Source organism: Misgurnus anguillicaudatus, chromosome 19, assembly GCF_027580225.2.
Source record: "Misgurnus anguillicaudatus chromosome 19, ASM2758022v2, whole genome shotgun sequence".
NCBI lineage: Eukaryota > Metazoa > Chordata > Actinopteri > Cypriniformes > Cobitidae > Misgurnus > Misgurnus anguillicaudatus.
The window spans coordinates 30,242,437-30,264,621 of NC_073355.2; the positions used below are offsets into that span (position 1 = coordinate 30,242,437).

General features: G+C 38.5%; 1 protein-coding gene across 1 annotated transcript in view; it reads right to left on the reverse strand.

Moving 5' to 3' along the window:
• stat5a (signal transducer and activator of transcription 5a) overlaps nt 1–22,185 on the reverse strand; it is a 180,381-nt gene that overhangs the window by 57,257 nt on the left and 100,939 nt on the right. The window contains exon 22 of the mRNA XM_073856651.1: nt 16,560–16,895. Coding sequence (XP_073712752.1) covers nt 16,560–16,895 — 336 coding nt within the window. The remainder of the gene's footprint in view (nt 1–16,559; nt 16,896–22,185) is intronic.

Below are 22,185 nucleotides of genomic sequence, written 5' to 3' on the forward strand. Positions count from 1 at the left end.
CCTGAAGGTAAATGGAAGCAAAGACTCTTTTCATACCAAGAAAAAACACACATGTGTTTTAAAAATTATTAAATTGGTTGTAGTTGAAATTGTGGAAAACGAGTAAGCAAGTACTGCAGAGAGATCACACAGATGTAAATGCATTTTAATTTAAGGGAGCAAATCTCTGTAGAATCATAATAGCTTATCAACATTACACTGAAGGCAAAGAGAAAGAGAGGAGACATTGAAGTAAACACTACATTGCTTAGTGGCAGAATGTGTGTCTGCCATTAAGGTCAACATGTTTTGGAAATAAAAGTGCTAATGGAATGGTAACCAGTCTCTCTCTCTCTCTCTCTCTCTCTCTCTCTGATCAATGAATATGAATATTCAGTTGCAGTTAAAGAGATTGTGTCATTATTTACTCATCCTCAAGTTGTTTCAAACTTATATAAAGGTTTTTGTTCTGCTGAACGAGGTGAGTTTACTTTATTTAATAACACATTAAATTTTCTGTTACGTTCGCCCATATATTTGGGATGGCACATTGTGTCATCTGGGTGGCACTGCCCCTCTGTGGCCCCCCTTGACAACTTCTCTTCCCATTTCCGGCGTGACGCTCGCGTCTGTCCCAAAATACGTCTCCGGTGCACCCACGGTCCCTAAAGTCTGCACTCTATGATGTCATCAAAGCGTGGACTCTGAGGAGGACCACAAGTCCGGAGTGTGCCATTTGGGACAGGGCCCAAGTTTAGCTCCAACCCTAATCAAACTTACCCACCTGTGATTGTCTAGTGATCATAAAGACCTTGATTAGCTTGCTCAGGTGTGTTTGATCAGGGTTGTTGCTAAACTCTGCAGTGCTCGGCCCTCCAGGGTAAGATTTGAATAGCCCTGCCTTACAGGAACGATCTACTTGTTGTGACATAAGAATTCTGTTTTCAGGTCCAAGCGACTACATCTCATCAGCCATTTATGAGCACTATTTATTCAAATAGCTTTTATAAACTCACAGGGTGTACACGACAGTCTCCAGGGTCATGGCGTCTATTGAACACCAATGTTTTACTAATTCATAAAAGATGAATCACTGGTTATTTTCCATAGTTTTACAGCATACCATGAGTGTATATTAGTGTTGTTTGTTGTTTGCTTTAGGCATGCTGTGCGGTGCCGTGTGACGTCAGACTGATATGTAGGCAAAACCTGACCCAAACACAGGCAATCCATGATTCAGAAGGTTGCTGTCCAGTAACTCCATGCATAAACACACATAGCTTACTGAGGGACAACCTTCTGATCTCTGTGATGAAGCCATTACGGATGTGACTTAAACTGCAATTCATCGACTGGCCGCTAAAAAGGGAGTCCAAAAGGGAGTCAATTCCAATAGACCCCCCATGTTAAAATGCCCAACTTTACAGGCAGAAAATAATATGTTTACAGCCTGGTACAAAAAGTGTTTTTGGTCTATATAGCTCATTTTGCCCTTCATGACAACTGTAATTTTTTTGGAACTCATCCGTTTAAAATATATTAAAGGACAAGTTCGGTATTTTACACTTAAAGCCCTGTTTTTACATTGTTTATGATGAAATAGAACGGTTTTGACTGAAATTTGGACATATGCGGCTGCCACGAGAATTTTTGGGTGTTTGTTGTTTTACCTCTCACCTCTACAATTGCTGTATAGGTGCACTGGAACAATCCTTCCTAAAATGCATTAAACTTTCGTTTACTCGCCGAGTGGTCAGGGTTGTTCACTGATATGCTCACACAAAAATCGCTGCAAAAGACGCATTCCAACAGGTTATATCGTAGTTTTTGTCCAACTCCATTGACTTGTATTAGATGTGCTGTGAAGTACGGTATTACTCCGCGCCGGGAACCTTGTTTGTATTCTTGGCAAAGGTGGATTATCGCCACCAACTGGGCTGGAGTGTCTATTATTCAAGCTGTCAATGGAAGAATATACAGGTGTGAGGCTTTTGGAAAAATAGGTCTACAAGTTTACAAAGAATGCTAAAACACCGGTTGGAAAGCATTTTTTGCAGCGATTTTTGTGTGAGCATATCAGTGAACACCCCTGACCACTCGGTGAGTTTCACGTCTTTGTAAACGAAAGTTTAATGCATTTTAGGAAGGATTGTTCCTGTGCACCTATAAAGCCATTATAGAGGCGGGAGGTGATACAAGAAACAAATTCTCGGGACATCATCATATGTCCAAATTTCAGTCAAAACCGTTCTATTTCATCATAAACAATCTGAAAACAGGGCTTTAAGTGTAAAATACCGAACTTGTCCTTTAAGCCTTAAAGTTCTGCATAATTAAGGGCGTGGCCACTTGAGTGACAGGTGAACTGCCACTGCTGTCACTAGAATCGAGCTAGGCGGGTGTACTGCCTCTTTTCCCATTTTCGGTTATCCGCGAGTGATGCACGGTGACATGCGGCCAAGATGGCGACGAAGGGCACCGCCTATTTCAAAATAGCTTTTCACAAACCTATGGGTGATGACGTCACATACACTACGTCCATACTTTTTTACAGTCAGTGTAGCTAACCGATGACTGTGTGCTTCTGTGCGTGAGAGAAAGAAAGTAAGAAAAATGAATTTACTGCATCTAAAAAAATACATCTTCACTTTGGAAAATCATAAAACATCAAAAATTTTATTAATCTTAAAATGAGTGAATCTCAGCTGCAAATTCTGCAATCTGAATCATTTTAATTTAAATGCATCACCAAAAACCGAAACCTGCCCTTGATCTCCTAACAGTATCCTGTATCATGTCCATGTCTAACTGTGGCTCAGAAGGATTTTGGGACTGTCCTGAGATCAGTATTGGAACAGTTAATTACAGATTCCAGGCCTACAATGACATGATTTTACTGCACTGCTGGACAGAAACGCGCGCGCGCACACACACACTCACTCACTCACACACATATGTAAACATGGCTCATAGCACAGCAATCTCTGTGAAAACCCTGAGCAACAGATTGAATGAACATGACAGCCAAAAACAAGGATGCTATTTCCATTTGCACAAGACCAAATCCTACGCATACAAATGTGTGTGCGCACATGGACGAATACACACCGTACACACCTCCTCCACTTTCATGGCACAAGTTACCCTCGTATCAAAGCCATCTGTGTACCAGCGGTACTGGCACAGAGAGAGAGAGAGACAGAGACAGAGAGAGAGAGAGAGAGAGAGAGAGAGAGAAAAGGATGCTTATCTACAGTAATTACAATACTCATTTAAAACTTGCAAGAGAAAGTTGCCTCATAATTGCTTTTAGATAAAGCACACATCTATCATTAAAGTAATCCAAATGACTCAAGTGGCTGAGTGTTAATTTATGTATTTTAAAGCAAAATCATTTGTTTTTGAGAGAAAACGGTTAATATTGAGGGCTTATTAGCGAACAATACGTCATGTATCTGTGGAAGCATTCAGATCAGCATGAAATGTTGTGAAAACCTCATTGGATTGTAACACCTAACTGATACGTCTAATATGATCTTATGATGTCTGCAAGAGCAGATTTATTACTAATAAAACTGTTGTGTGAGGCCTTTATGTGTACTGTAGTATATCAGGCATTCAGACACATACAGTCCCTTATTACTGACACTGGAACATGCAGTACTCGAGCCCACTACAAATCCTTTGAAGGAACAGTTTATTCAAAATGAAATTTCGGTCCCACCATAATGTCCTTCCAAACATGATGTTCTTCATGATGTAAGTGCTTTCTGTACAGCATCAAAATAAACTGAATCTTTAGATCATTTTCCATATAATGACTTCTTAATTCATACAATATTGTGACCTTAGCTCTGTGGTCACTATATAAACTGCTGTTGGATGGCAACATTAAGAATTGCTTAAAAATAAAAAACACCAAAAATTGAGTAAGCAAATAGTTACAGAGTTTATGACTCTTCCTTTAATGTAGGCTAATACGTGCACAAACAGGGAATTCAAGCCTCGGTTAAGTCTTACGGTGCATTTAGTTAGTTGGCCAGGCTCTTCTGGTGAAGAAATAGGACCTGCACACAGTACAGCACAGGGTCATGACTCGCATATAAAACCCTTCTGCAAATCTGTTCTCAGATCAGTTTTCTACCCACCGCAACCACAACGTCATTCACTGGCTGTTCAGCCGAATCTGATCCAGATCTCTGGCTTAGGATGTTGGCGTATTGTCAAGACTGTGTCTTTGGGACTTTATTAAAGCGTTTGAATGTTCCCACTGCTCTTATGGGAACAAGTATCTTTGGTGCCATGAGTCTAGCATGGCGCAGATAAAGTTGCTGCAACTAATGATCTGAGAGCCATTTTTGGTCTGCATAAAGCCACATGTATATGTGTGTGTACACCCCGTGTGTATATTGCATTGCATGCTAGATCATAAGATACAGGAGAAACTGTTTCGAATTACATACAAGATGCAACATATACTGTAGATTATGCACAATGCACTGTGAGGCAAATGAACTTTTTTATGATGCTTTTTGGACATAAACAGTGTTAATAATCAGCTTTCATAAGCAGAGGACTGGACTTACAATATAATATTAATGTCTGGGTCACTATACAGTAATATTGTGATAATGTATATTGTAATCTTTTCATGTGCATTCTTCATCTTCAGTTCACAATATTTTTAGCTCGTTCTGATTTGATTTCGTCTTGATTTATGAAAATAGGGCATTGTGGATAAAACTCGAAATACTGTGAAATGCCAATTTTTTTCCGACTTTTGTCTCTGTACACCATAACAAACGTTTTCATGTTCATGTAAACTCCAAGCAGTAACTTCATCTAGCAGACAAGCACTACCTGAAATGCAAATCAAGCTACAGTATACGTAATACGTAATGTTTAAAAAGATCTACAGGTAGCCTACAGGGCAAAGATAAATTGTTTTCTCAAATCATGTAAAAACCGCAAACACATGCAGTGCAGTACCATGAACTGCAATGTGCTGATAACTACTCTCATTTCCTGTTTTTTTCATAGTTTTTGTGAACCAGCCAACTTCCTTTATGCCTCATGCACTCCGAGTCCTCATCCATGCAAGACCACGTCATGTGACAGAAGGATGAGAGCAAAATGCAAAGTAAACAAGTAAAAATGCTAAGTAAACAAACCACTTTGTCATTATCTGGGGTTTTAATGATTCGTTCCAGGCATTCTCTCCCTATTATTATCTTCTCTTATTATTTACTATCACCTCACTTTCATTCAATCTCTCTCAAAACCTTAAACAAGATAGATGGACACAATTATTGTATGTATGCATGTATGAACTATTACACTGATGAATGAGTTACTGTTTAAAGTGCCCATGAAGTCAAACCTGACAATTCTTAATTTTTGATGGAATATTCCAGTGTTTATTATAAACAAAATATCCATGTGGCTCTTTTTTTAAATGCAAGTTCCCTCATAAACTTTAATCAAAATGTAAATATGTATCCGCCCTCATGTGGTGATCCTTCTCTGATGACATCCGCTAGATTGCTTGGGCGGAGCATCCATAAACCCCGCCCCTACAATTGTCGGTCTGCTGCAAGTTCCATTTCTGAATAAAACGCCTACTTTCTATTTCCAATCAATTCATGATGTAAAACACAAGACACGCCCGCTAATTTCCTCATGTGAATGACTTACTAAATGGGATTCCAAAAGTAATAAGTAATTAAAAGATCATGTAAGTGCTTAAAACGCTTAAATAAATCTCATACAAGTACATAAATTATTCTGGTCACACTTTTTAAAGTCCAATTCTCACTATTAACTAACAATTAACTACTTTTGCCTCAATATAGTCGTAATTGCTACTTTTGCCTCAATATGCTCCTAATGCACACCTCAGGTGTGCATTATTTTCCAAAACGTCATTTTAAAGCTGGCAATGGAGGCTTGAGCCTTTGATAGCATTCTAATGCAGTTATTAATGAAGTTATTAGAAAGAGAGCGAGAGCGACAGAGACACAGAGAGCGAAAGAGAGAGAGAGGGCAAACATATACTGTAGATTATGCACAATGCATAGAGATTGTGTGAACGAGGCTACCTTTTTGCTTCTCTAAATAGCACTGTTATTGCCTCGGAAAATCGTCTGTCATGTTGTTTTTGTTAGTCCGTTATTACAGTTAACTATGCGAAGTGATATGGAACTGTAATGCGGTCAAATGAGCTGCCTGGAAGTACGTTCGCTGTCCGTTTCCCAGAAAATAATTGCACACCTCAGAACGTTCATCAGCCAATCAGAATCAAGCATTCAACAGACCTTTAGTATAACAGTATTAATAAACAGCCAATATCTCAGTAATATTAATGCTAATAACCAACCAGTTAATAGTGAGTATTGGAAACTACACTAGAGTGTTACCATTAATCTTATTAACTAACCAAAGTGTTTAAAGTGAGAAGGATACATAAAACATGCATTTTAACCGTAGACATTAAATGTTGATGTTAAATCCACTATTGTATTATATATAATTGTTTTACAGTCCATACACACTATTTAGTTCAATTACATCAGAAGTAACTGTAAATTACTGGAAAAAATAAAAGTAATCCCTTACTTTACTTTTTTTTAATAAAAGTAACTAATTACACCCAACACTGCCCAACAGTTGGATTAAATTAACTTAGAAAATGTCCATATTTGACCCAACCATGGGTTGCAACAACCCAGCATTTTTAGAGTGCAGTCACATTAGTAAAGCATCAGACTGAATTTGCAGTACCGAATAAGGGACGCTGACAAAGATTTGCACCAACAAAGCTAAACTGTTTACAAAATAGCTGAGCAACTGATAAATAATGTTGGTTTGGTGTATATATAGGGTTGTGACAATAACCGTGTTACCACATCACCGCAGTAATGAGATGCCTACCACGATGCTGAGGTCATTGTCATCATCACCAATATTTTTTTTTTGCTGGTGAAAGTTACAAGAATACATATGGTACCTGATATGAACTATACACAATAATCATTGTTTATCATAATTTACTGTATTCCGTCGTATGTTCAAGGGCTTCTAGAGAAAAAAAAAACTTCCCGGATAAGGGGGAGAGACAGTCCTTTAAACAAATGGGGGATTTTTTGTGCGCGTGTCTGATTATTGTTGATAAACGACTACGTTTCAGTACTTGGTGTCAGATAATGTTCAATGAAATACACACAAACACCGTCAAGACCGCAACCTTCTTAAACATGAAGCCATTAATTGAAGCGCTCTGATTAAGCGCATAACCGTGTGATTAGTTGCTTCTTCACCGCGATAAGAAAAAAATCATATACCGTCACAGCCCTAGGTATAAAGCATCACTAATTTTGAAACATAGAAAGACAGCTATTAAGAAAATAGTATCGTTTTTTTCCTGTAGGTTGGCTAAATACAGTATAATCACATTGCCACTCAATAATCCTTCATGGTCACATCATCTTAACATCCAATCAGCTTCAGGTATTTTTCATAATCTAATGAGCTGCTCCACTGAATTATATTTTAATGTCCGTAATTGCAATGTCAACATCATTTACCTATAGTGGTTAAAAATCCCACTGTCTCCATCATAAAACTCAGCATTCATCAGCACACATTGCTGGTGGAGATGATGACAGATGTGTGCTCAGCCCGACTACAATGGCTGTAAACAGCTCCTGCCTCTTCGGTGAGGCATGGTGGTGATTTGACGTATGTGATGTGCTCGGGTTTAGACAGAGGGTCTCTCGATGAAACAGGACCAGAAACTGGGCCTGCAGCCAATTGCCCTGTACTTGCTGCCAGGAGGGGTTTGAAAAAAAGAGATTTGGAATGGATATCAAGGGTTTCTTGTGTTACCTTCTATTCATGTGTGCACCAAATACAGTGAGTGCGCAATTATCTCTGACTTTTCCCTGGTAAGAGCAGATATCTCATCTACCTCTTGTTCCGGTAAAGACAGTCAAGAGCAAAGAGAAAGCATCTAGTATACGGGAGGGCGTAAAATATTCAAGTCAATTCTTTTTACATAGGAGTTTGCCCAAAGTGCGTTGCTGAAAAGCAGTACAATGATTTTATGAAGAAAACCGTAAATCAGACACACATTCACAGGCAGGATCAAAAACATGCAAAAAGAAATACAAAGCTACTTAAGGCTCTTAATCAGAATATTTTTGCCTACTTCATGGTGTAACCGTCAAAGCAAATGGGCCAAACCTTGACCCCCGGTCCCAAAAATGGCGTACTTACTACGTACGTACTCATGCACAGAATGTACTTTTCCAACACCAGGAAAGTATGTACCTAATGCGAACTGGGATGCAGCCAAATGCTTGAACAACATCCAGTTAACACACACCAGATGCAGGCAGCATGGGTGAGAAAACCAGTGTCACTGGAACACTGTCGCCTTAGCTGCAGCAAGAGAGGTATCCGGTTTCATCACCGCAACTCGGACTTCTGGGATATCAGACTGATTGAAGCTTCTGGATGAGAATGCCATTTCCTGGGGGGATGAGGGGTGCAGGGAAACACTTAGATGAGAGTTTAAGGAGGGTTGAGAAGAGAAAGGGTCCCGGCCACAATCTGGGACACACATGAGGTTATTTCTGGGAAGAGGAGAGACAGTATGACCAGATTTCACACTATGCACAACGGACTCACAAATCCACCCTCCCCCCCCCAAAAAAACCATCTGATGATGCATAAATTGATGTGAGAAAGAAATGCTAATTTATATGTATAATGTATGGATGTGTATTTTTTAGGTTGTCTATTGATTCATATTTTCTTTAACATTTTTCACCATTTTAGTGACTAATTTAACCACTTGTGCTTTTACTAGTACATTTTAAACTGTCCATTTTTAATAAATGATTTGTAGAATTTTTAAGTCCCTCCCTACTGAAAAATTTTAGCTGGTCTCCAGTTTGGTTTTAGCTGGTTTTGCTGGTGTAGGAAGCTGGTTTTGCTGGTGTAGCAAGCTGGTCTAGTTGTGTTTTGGTCACTTTTTAAGCTGGTCTAGCTGGAAGACCAGCTGGTCCACCAGCATGACCAGCTTTTTCATGCTGGGAGGACCAGCTTAGACCAGCTACTGCCACCTTATACCAGCTAAAACCACCTACCAGCTTATGCTGCTCTTAGCTGGATTTTTCAGTAGGGCTCTGTGGTGAAAATCAAGTTTGCTGTTGTTTATATATGTATGTGGCGTTTTTAATATGCTTTAAGACAAACCATGTGCAAATTCAGTATTTTCTTTCTACGTCACAAACATGTAACCAATCACATCATCACAGTTGAACGAGTGGATGAGCCATAGATGTTATGTATGGATGCTGCATGGACTTGGCGCTGCTTCAGCTCTACTTCTTTGATGCTCTCATGTGCAGTGAGAATGCTCTAACCTGTTAACATCAACGCTAAAAAATAGGGCTACAAACATGCAGTATACATTTTGTGTGTGTATGTGAAACCAGACTTAGCTGTTATGTGTCTGATACTGCCGAATGTAGCATCTACTTACATCTATGGTCCTAGCCGTGTGATTGAGTGGAGACGCGACTCATTTGCATTTCTACATAGCCATGTATACTAAACAAGGCCAGGGTGTAGAGTTACATTCAAGCTGTTTGAAAGGGACACTTTTTCGAAAATAGGCTTATTTTCCAGCTCCCTTAGAGTTAAACAACTAATTTTTTCTTTTTTTTTGGAATCCATTCAGCCGATCTCCGTGTCTGGCCCTACCACTTTTAGCATAGCTTAGCACAATCCATTGAATCTGATTAGACCATTAACATCCAATTCTTTGACATGACCTTGCTCAGTCAATATTAAAGATGCCAAGATTAATGTACTTTACATTATGTAAGATCATTTTATGTAGAAAATATTTAAATACAAAAAATGTAGCATTTTTTCAAAGACTGGTCACATATGAGATCAAATAGCTCTGTGCATAAAAAAATGGAAAATAATGTAAAAAATGTAAAGTATTTTGCATGAAATATCTATATGAATCCCTATGCAGGGCATGTCAACCTTCAAAAAACATTTAACATCAACTACTCATTTAATTCACCCAAACATACTCAAAACCAAATGTGTTTGGTCACTGAAGTCCATGACTAGACAAAACTTCAAACACTTGCCGAAACCCTCAGTGTGTCTGATGTCTCTGCTGTCGTGTATGTGTGAACTCAGTGACCCAGATTCCCACCAGAGTTTAATTTGCTGTCATTCAAATGCCCATTTCATTTAAAAATTTTAACCACATTGTACATGAACTAAGACAGATTTACAACTATATTAATAGAGCCAAACTCCATTATGTGCGGAAAAGACAAGGTGGCGCTCTTTATAAATGAGCAAGCCTGAATGATGGGCATTAGACACGCAGACCATCTCTGCATCCTCAAATGTCATGTTTTTCAGATGTTCATTTTTTCCAACACACATATTCCTCTAGTAATTCTAGTAATTTGAGGTATTAAAAAATATTTGAATATAAAAAAAAATCTTCATTATTTTGGCCATATTAAGACTTAAGGGACATTAAAGGATTTGTCCATTTTCTTAAAAAAAAACCAGATTTTTACTCACCACCCTGTCATCCAAAATGTTGATGTCTTTCTTTGTTCAGTCGAGAAGAAATTATGTTTTTTGAGGAAAACATTCCAGGATTTTTCTCATTTTAATGGACTTTAATGGACCCCAACACTTAACAGTTTTAATGCAGTTTAAAATTGCAGTTTCAAAGGACTCTAAACGATCTCAAACACGGCATAAGGGTCTTATCTAGCGAAACGATTGTCATTTTTGACAAGAAAATAAAATGCACTTTTAACCCACAACTTCTCTTCTTCCTCGATGTCGAAAGGTCACGTGTTTCATATATGAAACGCACATTTGTGGACCATTTTAAACAATAAACTGACACAAAGACATTAATTAGTATCATTTCGACATACAACAACGTCGGAACGGTCCTCTTTCTCCACACTTGTAAACACTGAGGCGTAGTTTCGCATACCCATATGCCTCGTTTGGGATCGTTTAGAGTCCTTTGAAAATGCAATCTTAAACTGCATCAAAACTGTTAAGTGTTGGGGTCCATTTAAGTCCATTAAAATGAGAAAAATCCTGGAATGTTTTCCTCAAAAAACATATTTTTTTCTCGACTGAACAAAGACAGACATTAACATTTTGGATGACATTGTGGTGAGTAAATTATCTGGATTTTTTTTTAAGAAAATTGACTAATACTTTAAAGGAACACGCCCACATTTTGGGAATTTAGCTTATTCACCGTATCCCCCAGAGTTAGATAAGTCCATACATACCTCTCTCATCTCCGTGCGTGCTGTAACTCTGTCTGACGCAGCCCCCGCTAGCTTAGCTTAGCACAAAGACTGGAAATGCATGGCTCCAGCTAGTATACTGCTCCCAATAAGTGACAAAATAACGCGATCATTTTCCTATTTATGTGTTGTGATTTGTATAGTCAAACCGTGTACAAATAACAAGGTGATATGAGACACAGCGATCTTTTAACAGTATACATACTGAGAACTATATTCTCTGAAGACGAAGCACTGCCGCATGGGCGGAGTGATTTGCACAACTCTGACCGAACTCTCTGCTCCTCACCAGGGGCTTCTCGTGTGCTGCGAGCAAATCACTCCGCCCATGCAGGTGAATTCATAAAACTACTTCCGGGAAACAAACAAATTGTTTATCTATGAAGCTAAAGACTGAACTTGCAAATATAACATTGATGCTTTGAGGAAAGGCTCCTCTTAATATTTCCACTTAGATGAGACTACAGACAAAACTAAGGCCAGAATTCATCACAAAAAAAAACATAGTATGCTTTGAAGTGGATTGTTTACTTTATACCCGCAGTGAATTTATTCTCAGGTCTGAAATTTTGTCAAAACAGTAAGCAGAAAATAACACAACAGTGAAAGTGTAATGAGCCCCCTGTCAAAGTATAACATCTCAGTTTGGTGCTGTTCCTGAGGCGTTTCAATTATGTTATAAAATCATTTTTAAAGGGGTCATAGAGTGAAAATGTTACTTTTTCATGTTTAAGTGCTATAATTGGGTCCCCAGTGCTTCTATCAACCCAGAAAATGTGATAAAGATCAACCCAGTAACTTAGTTTTGGTAAAACATTCTGTGCAAGCATGTGAAATAATAGGTCGTTAAGATTTTGCCTGTTTTGTGCAGTAGGTAGCAAGGCCAATTACAAATAATAATACCACCCCCTTAATACGGCACTGCCATTTAGTGCAGAGAGAAAAAGAGAAAAAAGAATTGACAGCAGAATTGAGTTTCAATTGCAACAAACCACCACCATTTTGATCAGTGTTTGCACTTCATCCGCTCATTTGCATTTTAAAGGACACACCCAAACTGGCACATTTTTTTGCACTTACAAAATTGGAATTTTGGCATGTTATAATAAATTATCTGTGGAGTATTTTATGCTAAAACTTCACATACGCACTCTGGGGACACCAAAGACTTATTTTACATCTGAAAAAAATCACATAATATGACCCCTTTAACATTGTCAAGTTAAGGTGACCGAGCAATGCCCTGTATTTGATTGTTCTCTTTTACCTTTCTACCTGTCCGTCTAATATGACCCCTTTAAACTGCTGTAAACGTATCCATCCAAACTGTATTAGTTAATTTAGATATTTTTTGACGTATATTTAATATTGTACCATCCCAGAGGTACTCTATCATATAGCTCAGGGAACTTGATGGATTTACGTTTCATTTAAGTATCGACTTTATCTCAGATGTTTCTCCGAAAATGTCTTTAGTAGAAAATAACAGACACATATAACACAAGTGTTGGTGGTAATAGAATTAGGTGAACAGAAAGAATAATGTGCATGGCATTGCTCAGGTAATTTGATCTTATATGAATATGATCATCTGCGTCGGACGTCGGTAGCAAAATGGGGGTAGTCCAAAATATTTACTGGAGTAGATGCCATTTTCTTGTATTCTTGTGCTTCTTAATTGCTTTTACAGCCTAAAAGCGTTTACCTTGTTATGTCATAGGATTGAACCAACCGAAAGTAGTGAAGACACGAAATGAAGTTTAAATGATATGGCCAAGTGGAATGAATTTGAGGAAGCAGCAGTGTGGAATTCAAGGCTGTAGCTAAAAAGCAGAACGGGGTTTAATTTACTAAGGCCTTACTCTCTGGATTTGACTGACGGCGCTCTGTCAAGTGAACAGACAAATGTGCTAGGTTCGAGAAAAATTGATTTATTATCATTGGTTTTACAAAGTGATCTTAAAAATAATGGTTCAGATGCACATGAATATGATGAGTATTTATTTCTAGAAAGCTCAAACTTTGGTATGTTTGCAAATAGATCTCTTCTGCTGAAACTTGAGATTAATACGTATTTGGTACTGTGAGATTCTTCTACTTTGGAGAAACAATCAATCATTTATTTGTGTTATTTTCTTTCTTATGAAATGGAATGTACATTAGCAAACCTCAAAACTATAGCCTAAAGCTATTATACAGCCATTAGCCAGTCACTTATCAATGTCATCATTAATGTCTGATCAACACCAACTCAATTATGCAAACACCATAATCAGAAAATGCCACATTTGTTTCCCGTTGCACGATTTTAGCTGTGTTAGTTTGTCAGTAAGCGAACACGTATACTTTACCACTCTACATTTTTTCCATTTGTCAATGACATTTGCTCAGTTTAACAGCATCTGATTTGATTCAACGCTCGTGTGTTCACTCAGCCAACAGCCCACACACAACCTTCTTTTATTTCACTTTCTTTGTGTTTCATTATATTATTGATAACATTTACCTACATGCTATTCACTGCTAAACACATTTAAATTCAATTCAGTAATATAGTAATATTAAAAAGCATCAGAATTAACAAAATACTGTGTTCTACCTTGCACAATGTGCGATTTCAACATAAGAATTTATAATTTGTCAATTTTATCTTGTTTTCTGCTGAAATTCTCATTACCGCAATGCGTCCGGCTGTGTTTGAACATGCGTTAAGTTGTAATTAAAACAAATTAACACAAAAATATTTAAAAGTTAAATAAAAATAAATAGATGTTTTGCTAGACTACTTTAGATGACAGAAAAATAATTTACTGAATATTCATGTATAATAATAATGAAGAAAAATTAGGAAAATTATGTGTCCATGCCTGATTGTTCTCATCCTCTGCAACACTTTTTGAGAACAGTTTAAGCAGAATTTGAATAAAGTTTGATTTTGAGTGACCAAGCACATGGACCAGTTCCTTCATGGCTACCAGGTAAGATCATCTCTTTATATCTTTCCAGTTAAATTTGAAATATTCTCTTTTTGATTATCATTTCCGAAACCTATGTATCATTACCACAACAGAGGCTTATTAAATGTTAATTTATTTAATAGAAGCATATTACTTTGATTTTAAATGCATGTGCAGAATCTCCAAATTAAGTTCTTTCAGGTTTGTCATGTCATTTTGAAAATATGTCAGGTTTCTTCGAAATTTAAAAAAACATTGTTGTAAATTGTGGAAGGTGTTGCGGTAAATGAAATAAAAAAATAAATAAATTAAAAATAAATATTCAGAATTTCAATTTAAAGTCTGTGCGTGACTATTAATAATCCATTTTTTAAAATATGAAAATATTTTAGCTTTTCTAACAGTGATGATGTTTTCTGACTGTTGCGGTAATTCGATTTTTGGGACTTATTTTCGAAATTATGTTACAAAAAGTGTTAAATGAAAAAATGAAAAATGAAAAAAGTAAATTTGAGCAATTTTTATATAAAACTGCATCTTGGTATATCTTAACCTTTTGTTTTGTACTCACTCGTTTGATAAAAGTATCAGCTAAATGCTTAAATGTAAATGTAATTTATGCCACATTAACCTTAAATGCCACTAACACACTTAATTTTAGTGTTTAACCAAAAGAACGACACATTTGTGACAGACGTCTCCGAGGGTATAGCTGTCAATCATCATTCTTATTGCTGCTGTCTTCCAGCTCCCTGTACACATTAGTGATGGATCATGCCGGTCATCCAGCAAAAAGCAAGCTTATTAGTGAAGCTGACTATTTTTTTGTGATTATGCTTTATTTACCATGCTGACCCATTAAACCCTTTGTAAAATTTGCATTTTAAATTCATCTCCATTCAAATGTAGCCACATTCAAATGGATGACATTGCATCACGTTGTGTGCCTAAAAAAAATGCCTTAAAGGTAAAGACTTAAGAGGTGAAAGTCGAGACGGATTCTGCTTTCTCCCGTGGCCTTGGGCAGTTTGAGTGGAGGATCTGTCACAGCAAGTCTATAAGTACCAGAGATTTAACCGAGGACAAGGTATGTGGTTACTAGAAGTCTGAAGATTAAGCCACAAACCATACGAAAGCCCACTCAATGACACCTGGAACCTTCAAATGAGGTGAACTCCCCTTACAATTGAGTACATGTGTGTTTACAAACTTGTGAAATTACAGACCAAACGCTTGTTTATTTCTGAGCTGCTGAACAAAAAGCACCACATGCATTTAGTTAAAAAATGCTCAGATGTCGGTACATCGTTCCGGTCATTCTCCAGTCATACGAACCCTCTCGTGGCTGCCAAGACACCCACACAGTCACACAGGAATTCGATAAAGCAAAGCAACACGAGAGTACCGTGCTGTTTCATGCCAGTTGCTAAGCAGAATGAATAAACCCAATGACAATTTAACGTTTCACTCCTCAATCTCAAACAGCAGTATGCCCCAAACAACACATCAAGTACACCAAGCTCCACTTCTGGCTGACATACAATTTTTCTAACATAGTTTTATTAAGGACAATTAGGACATGTTGTCCTCAAACTGTCAGTGTTCTTCAACCGTTTTCCCTCTCGTCTTCCACTTTGGACAGAGTACAAGGCTAAAATGTACTTTATAAAAAGCTGTGATTTCCAACTCTGTTATGTTTTGAGTTTACCTGTGCCATGTGTGCGAATTGATCAATTACATAGATATACTGATCCAATGCAAAGATCATTTGGCTCCTATTAACATAGACTTAAATCCAGTTTAGTTCATACTCAAAAAAGGTTATGATTTAACCTCTAATAAATAACTTTTTAAGTCGACAGCTGTCCTTAAGTCAGTGAGACAATGATGTGCATACTGAGTGCACTGTGCTGTGCTGTACAGCCATCCTTTGATTAAGAGTATGATAACAAACAATAGTAAAATAATAAACAAGTTACAGTATGATGCAGGAATATATGCAACACAGCACTCTTTGCTTTAAGACAGTAGACACCAAACGTGATCTGAAAGGGTACAACTGTGCCTTAAAACCCACTTAGCCTTACCTAGGCAGCATTTGAGACACATAAGACTAAGAGCAAAACAGGGAAAGGCACACAAAATATGCGTTGTGTAGCAATGATTGGTTGCGTGCATGCTTTAAATCGCTGCAGTACTCTGAAAGTCCTCAGTCAATAACAAAGTAATGACACTCACTAACCTTCATAATACCGCAAGGTGGATTCCCGGTGCCCGTGCACCTCTCTGCAGAACTATCACGATTTCTGGTACCGATGCGTGGGCTCCCGTGTTCCCTGTACCGTCCGTTAGAGTACAATCCCTCGGCCCCGTGCACCGGATGCCCACCAGCATAGGTGGCCCCAGAAACCTCCAGGTATGTCCGCGTCCTCGGAGTGGAGGTATCGCTGATGCTCATCGCCGCCGCTGCCCCCGTCACGTCCCGGGTCGGAGTAGTCGCCTCAGGAGCGAGCTCGTGTAAGGGTCCCGCCAAAGATTCGGGAGTCTGCGGCTCAGCCATCGTGAACTCTCCCGGTAGCTAAGCCGAAAAACTCACCGTTGAAGTACGCGAGCCTGTGATTTTAGTGAGATAAACAGCCATCTGAGTCCTGTACGTCCCCGTGAGCCCGAGTGAAATCGGAAAATCCATGAACGGGAAAGCATGGCACGTCCTCAGCCAGCCGAGGTGATGAATAGATTTGTGCGGGCGTATAGATTCAAACTCTATCTCTCCCTCGTTCTCTCGCGCTCCCCCCCCCCCTCTCTCTCTAGTCGGGTTCCAAGAGCAAATAAAGCACGCGGCCACGCGCAGATGGCGCGCGGACCGGGTTCCGCCGGCTGACAGCAGTGGGCTTCCGTAACTACCGAGAAAATACAGGGTTAGGAGGGCCAATTAGCCTCGTGCTGTACGTTGATTGCCAGGCACCCGGTAAACAACAAGAGGAGGATTTCCGCTGTCCCAGTGTATTATCAGTATGCATTCACTCACTATCCCGCCACGCGCGTGTCCCTTTTACCCATCGCAGATGACTGAAGCGGTTTTGGGGAGGCTCATTTGAAAGGCAAGTCGTGCCACTTCATTTGCAAACTATCTCATCTCATTTCAACTGAATCAGACCATACAAATCTACCTAAAACAGATTTACATAACCTTGTTGTTACAAGTCTTCCAGTGTTCCTGAAACCTGATAAAGGATAAGTTTTAGTTTTAATTGTTTTAAAAAAAATAATGCATGTTACAAATTACACTATAAATTTTAATGAATAACTTAATGCATAGCAATATAAATTTAAAAGCTCTAAAAATATTTCTTAGAGCTTTTAAATTTATATTGCTATGCATTATGTAAGGAGTAATTGACGACGGGCCATTGGATTGTAAGAAAATAATGCACACCAAGGTGGTCATGCGGCACGACGCGAAGCGGAGTGCCGTTACACCGCAGGTGTGCATTGTTTTCAAATAGTTCAAGGGACCGGAGTCAATTATTCCGCTTATACCAGGGTTACCACAAACATTACTCTGGTGCCTTTTTTTAAGACATTTGAAAAGATAGGTGTGCGGTTTACAGAAAAATAATCAACACCCATAGAACATTTCTCAGCCAATCAGAATGCAGCATTCAACAGACCCGTGGTATAAAACAGAAATATTAAACAGAAACGATGATGCGACACAAATTATATATATATAATTTTTTTTTACACCGCTCTGCAATATTTAATTCTGATTGGTCATGGCGACTCCCGCCAAGGTTTGTTATTCGCATTACACGGCTCGTTGGAATGCTCCATTCTGATTGGCCAGTCATAACACACGGTAACCCGGATGGTGCAAATAATTTTGACAGTTACGTTTAAAGTCAAAATGAAATTGAAATTAAAAACTGTCATTTGCTTTGAAATATTGTGTTTTTTTTTTACAAATGACTTATTTGTAAGCTATATTATTTTTTAAAGAGCACCTATTTAATTGTTAAAAACAAGGTTAGTTTGTGTATTTGGTATAATACAATGTGTTCGCGTGGTTTATGGTTCAAAAAACACATTATTTTCCACACACATACCATGTATTTTTGTAGTTCCAGATTTCTCTGTCTTCCTGAAACGCACAGATTTTGTACAAAACTGTCCCTGATTGGCCAGCTAATCTGTACGTTGTGATTGGTAGGAATACCTCTGACGTCAGCCAGAAATGTGACACTCCTTACCATGTTTGAAAGATTCGGTTGCTAACAGGGATGCGTTCAGCACCAACAAAACGTTGCACAACATTTTTTAAACAGAAACGGTGATGCGACACACAGTTATAATCATAGATATGTATATAAAGGCTAGATGGCTCGTCCGCGCTGCTGGCCAATTGAGGGCAACGTCCGCATTTTGGCGGCCATCTTACGACAGGGCGCTCGCTCACTCGTAGCATTGAGTTTTAATGATGCAGGTACTTTTAAATTACCATAACTTGCTTAATTTTTTACCGATTTTCAAACGATTTGGTTTGTTATAAACGTCAAAGATGTACCTATGACACTGCATACCTATACTAAAAATAAAAAATAAATTCATGAAACATGTTAAAGCATCCAGAATTATAGCCACGTTAATAACGTTTGTAAAAACCCAAACCGTTTGAAAATCGGTAGAAAATTGAGCAAGTTATGGTCATTTAAAAGTACCTGCACCATTAAACTCAATGCTACGAGTGAGCGAGCGCCCTGTCGTAAGATGGCCGCCAGGTGATGCCGTTAGGGACTCCGCCTTGAGCCATCTAGCCTTTATATACATATCTATTGTTCTAATGATGCAAGAGTTGCAACTACAGTAGCGGAGAAGGCCATTCTTTCTGTTCTTTTTAAATGTTTCCAGAGTCCGAAGAAATCATTATAAATACGTGTTTAATACTGTAAAATGCCCTCGATGTTACAGTAACTGTACTTTTCAGAATGAAAGACTACATTACAACTTAAACCCATTGTGTGAGCTGTCTCTTTAGTACCGCCTGGTTTATTTACATGTTGCTGCTGATTGGACTGCAGTTCTGACACACCCACCAAACAAAAGAAAACTTATCCCAAACCCTGTTCCATACTGGTGCACGTCGTTTCCAGGAAACATGTCGTTCAACCCGGAAACCGTAGCAAAACGTTGAGCACCATTTTAAACTTGAACGTGCCCCAGGAGTTAACTTACAGGATGTGAGTCCAAGCGGGAGGAATTATGATAATGTCGGTCTTTTCTACATCATAAATCCCAGGAAGTAAACTGTTGCCTACAATCCGTGTGTTTGTTGTTGTCCAAGAAAAGAGATTTACGTTGGAGACGATAACTCGCCTCATAGTTTACTTTGGGGTAGTGGTGGGCGATAAATGACCTGCGATTTTCATGCACAAAGCCGTATTTAACAGCGAAACTCGGCAAAGTCTTTATCATTATCGGAGGTGTTTGTCCACGATTAAAAATGCGATTTTGCCGCGATATTTAATGAAATACGGCTCTGTGTAGTAAATGCAGCTCCATTTAAAAGCAGTTGATGATTTAAAATGGTGATTTACTACTAATCACAAAACCGGCTTTACTGATGAGATACGCATGAGATACGCTAATAGACACCTACACAGCAAAAGAAATTTAAAATCGTGAATCGGACCATTGGTGCTCTTTAAAAGTTAATGTGGCGTCATAATCTTTAATCAAAAATGCAAATCTTCTCCCTCCTCGAAAGTCTCTCTTTACTTCCGGTCATATGGTATGGCAGGTGGGCAGGGTCCAGGATGAGATCGCAGTGATTAGCAATTCCCAGCAAACACAGAACGTTCCCCTTATGTTAGTTTTTGGTTATCTTTTGGTTATTTTTTTGGGGTTATTTTAAATAACCTAAAAATAACTAGAACGTTCTCTAATAGTTATTTTTGCGGTTTTTTTTGGAACCATAAAATAACGTTCTCATAACGTTGCAGGGTGATTATTTTTAAAATAACCTAAAAAAAAAACCTTATACACAACGTTCTCTAATAGCTATTTTTTGGTTATTTTTTAACCATAAAATAACGTTCCCATAACGTTGCAGGGTGGTTATTTTAAAATAAGGGGAATGTTAAAGTAACTTAAAAATAACGTTCTGTTTCTGTAAAGAAAACTTGGCTAACCAGAAACAAACCTTGGAAGTAACATTATGGGAACCAAAAACTAACGTTAGGGGAACGTTTTGAGAACCAAAAATTGCTAGCTGGGATGACCCAACTTTAAATGATCCGATCAGTTCTCTATGGATTAATTCAAATCCAGCCCTGACGTTTTTCATTTCAAAAGCCAATTCACTTGGATATACGTCACCAGGAGAAAATAAGACAATCGCTACTTCCATTTCATGGCGACTTTAATATTACACAACAATTAAATATACATATGTCTTTTAATAACATATATGACATTATATGAACATATATGACCTAACGCAAAGCCTCTACATTATCCCTTACATATCAAACTCAAAACTGATATTACATCACTCATATGGGTACTGCAAGTAATCTTGACCGGTACTACTTATATCTTATAAATAATAGGCCTATATCACTAGGCGGTTTACATTTTTTACTTGAATCTGTGTAGCTTGTGTCATTCTATTCACCCTGTCAAGGCTTATTTTAGATGTACATTATTTTATGTATATATAAGCAATGAGGTTTGAGAGCCGGTGCTGTAATGTAAATACTGCTACAGTCGCGGCTGAAGGGTATTGTTAGAAAGTAGGGGTGCACCGATATATCGGCCGTTGATGCTGGCTATGCTTCTCAATGAATTACGGTGAAATGCCGCTACATCCAAAAGTCAGAGGGCGCTCTCGTGCAGAAACTCATTATCCGCTGCAGACGAACCATACACATGCAGCTCGGGTGTGCCTCATAAGCCTTGAAAAGTGAAGCCTCTGGTTCTTTGATCGCCCCCTGGTGGCTGGCTGCAGTACAAGTCATAACCCCGCCCTCTCCATTCAAATGAATAGGACTATGCTCTAAATAAAAAAAATATTTACACTTTCAATAAAAGTTTTCGAAAGATGGTTTTGGTCCTTTCAAGTAGTTGTTATCACGCTGATATATGTTCAAGTGTTAATTTTTGTGATAAGTTTCATTTTAGCTTGTAATTTGATGCTATAGAAACGGGGCGTGTCGTTATGTATGGAGTGGTTGAATTGGCCGCGCGAGCGTTTGGGCGGAAGTTTGATACCGCGGCTCCGCCTCTGGCTTCACAAACGATTCCTTCTGCGCATGCCTTGGCTCCAAACTGGCGTTTTTACGTAACATGGCGGCGACCGTGGTCGGACATTTTTGGCTTCAATTCATTACAATGGTGGGAGGCGACGTCGCGTCGTCCATCTTTTTTTACAGTCTATGATGCAGCTATGAACATAGATATGTATAAAGGCTAGATGTCTCGCCTGTGCTGCTGGCCAATTGAGTGGAACGTCCGCATTTGGTGGCCATCTTACCACAAGCAGCTCGCTCACTCGTAGCATTGAGTTTTAATGGTGCAGGTACCTTTAAATGACCATGATGTGCTAAATTTTCTACCAATTTCAAACGGTTTGGTTTGTTATAAATGTTAAAGATGTACCTATGACACTGCATACTTGTACTAACAAAAGAATTCATGAAACATTTTCAAGCATCCAGAATTATAGCCACGTTAATAACGTTGGTAGAAATTCGAGAAAGTTATGGTCATATAAAGCCTGCACCATTAAAACTCAATGCTACGAGTGATCAAGCTGCCTGTGGTAAGATGGCCGCCAGGTGATGACGTTAGAGACTCCGCCGTACAACATC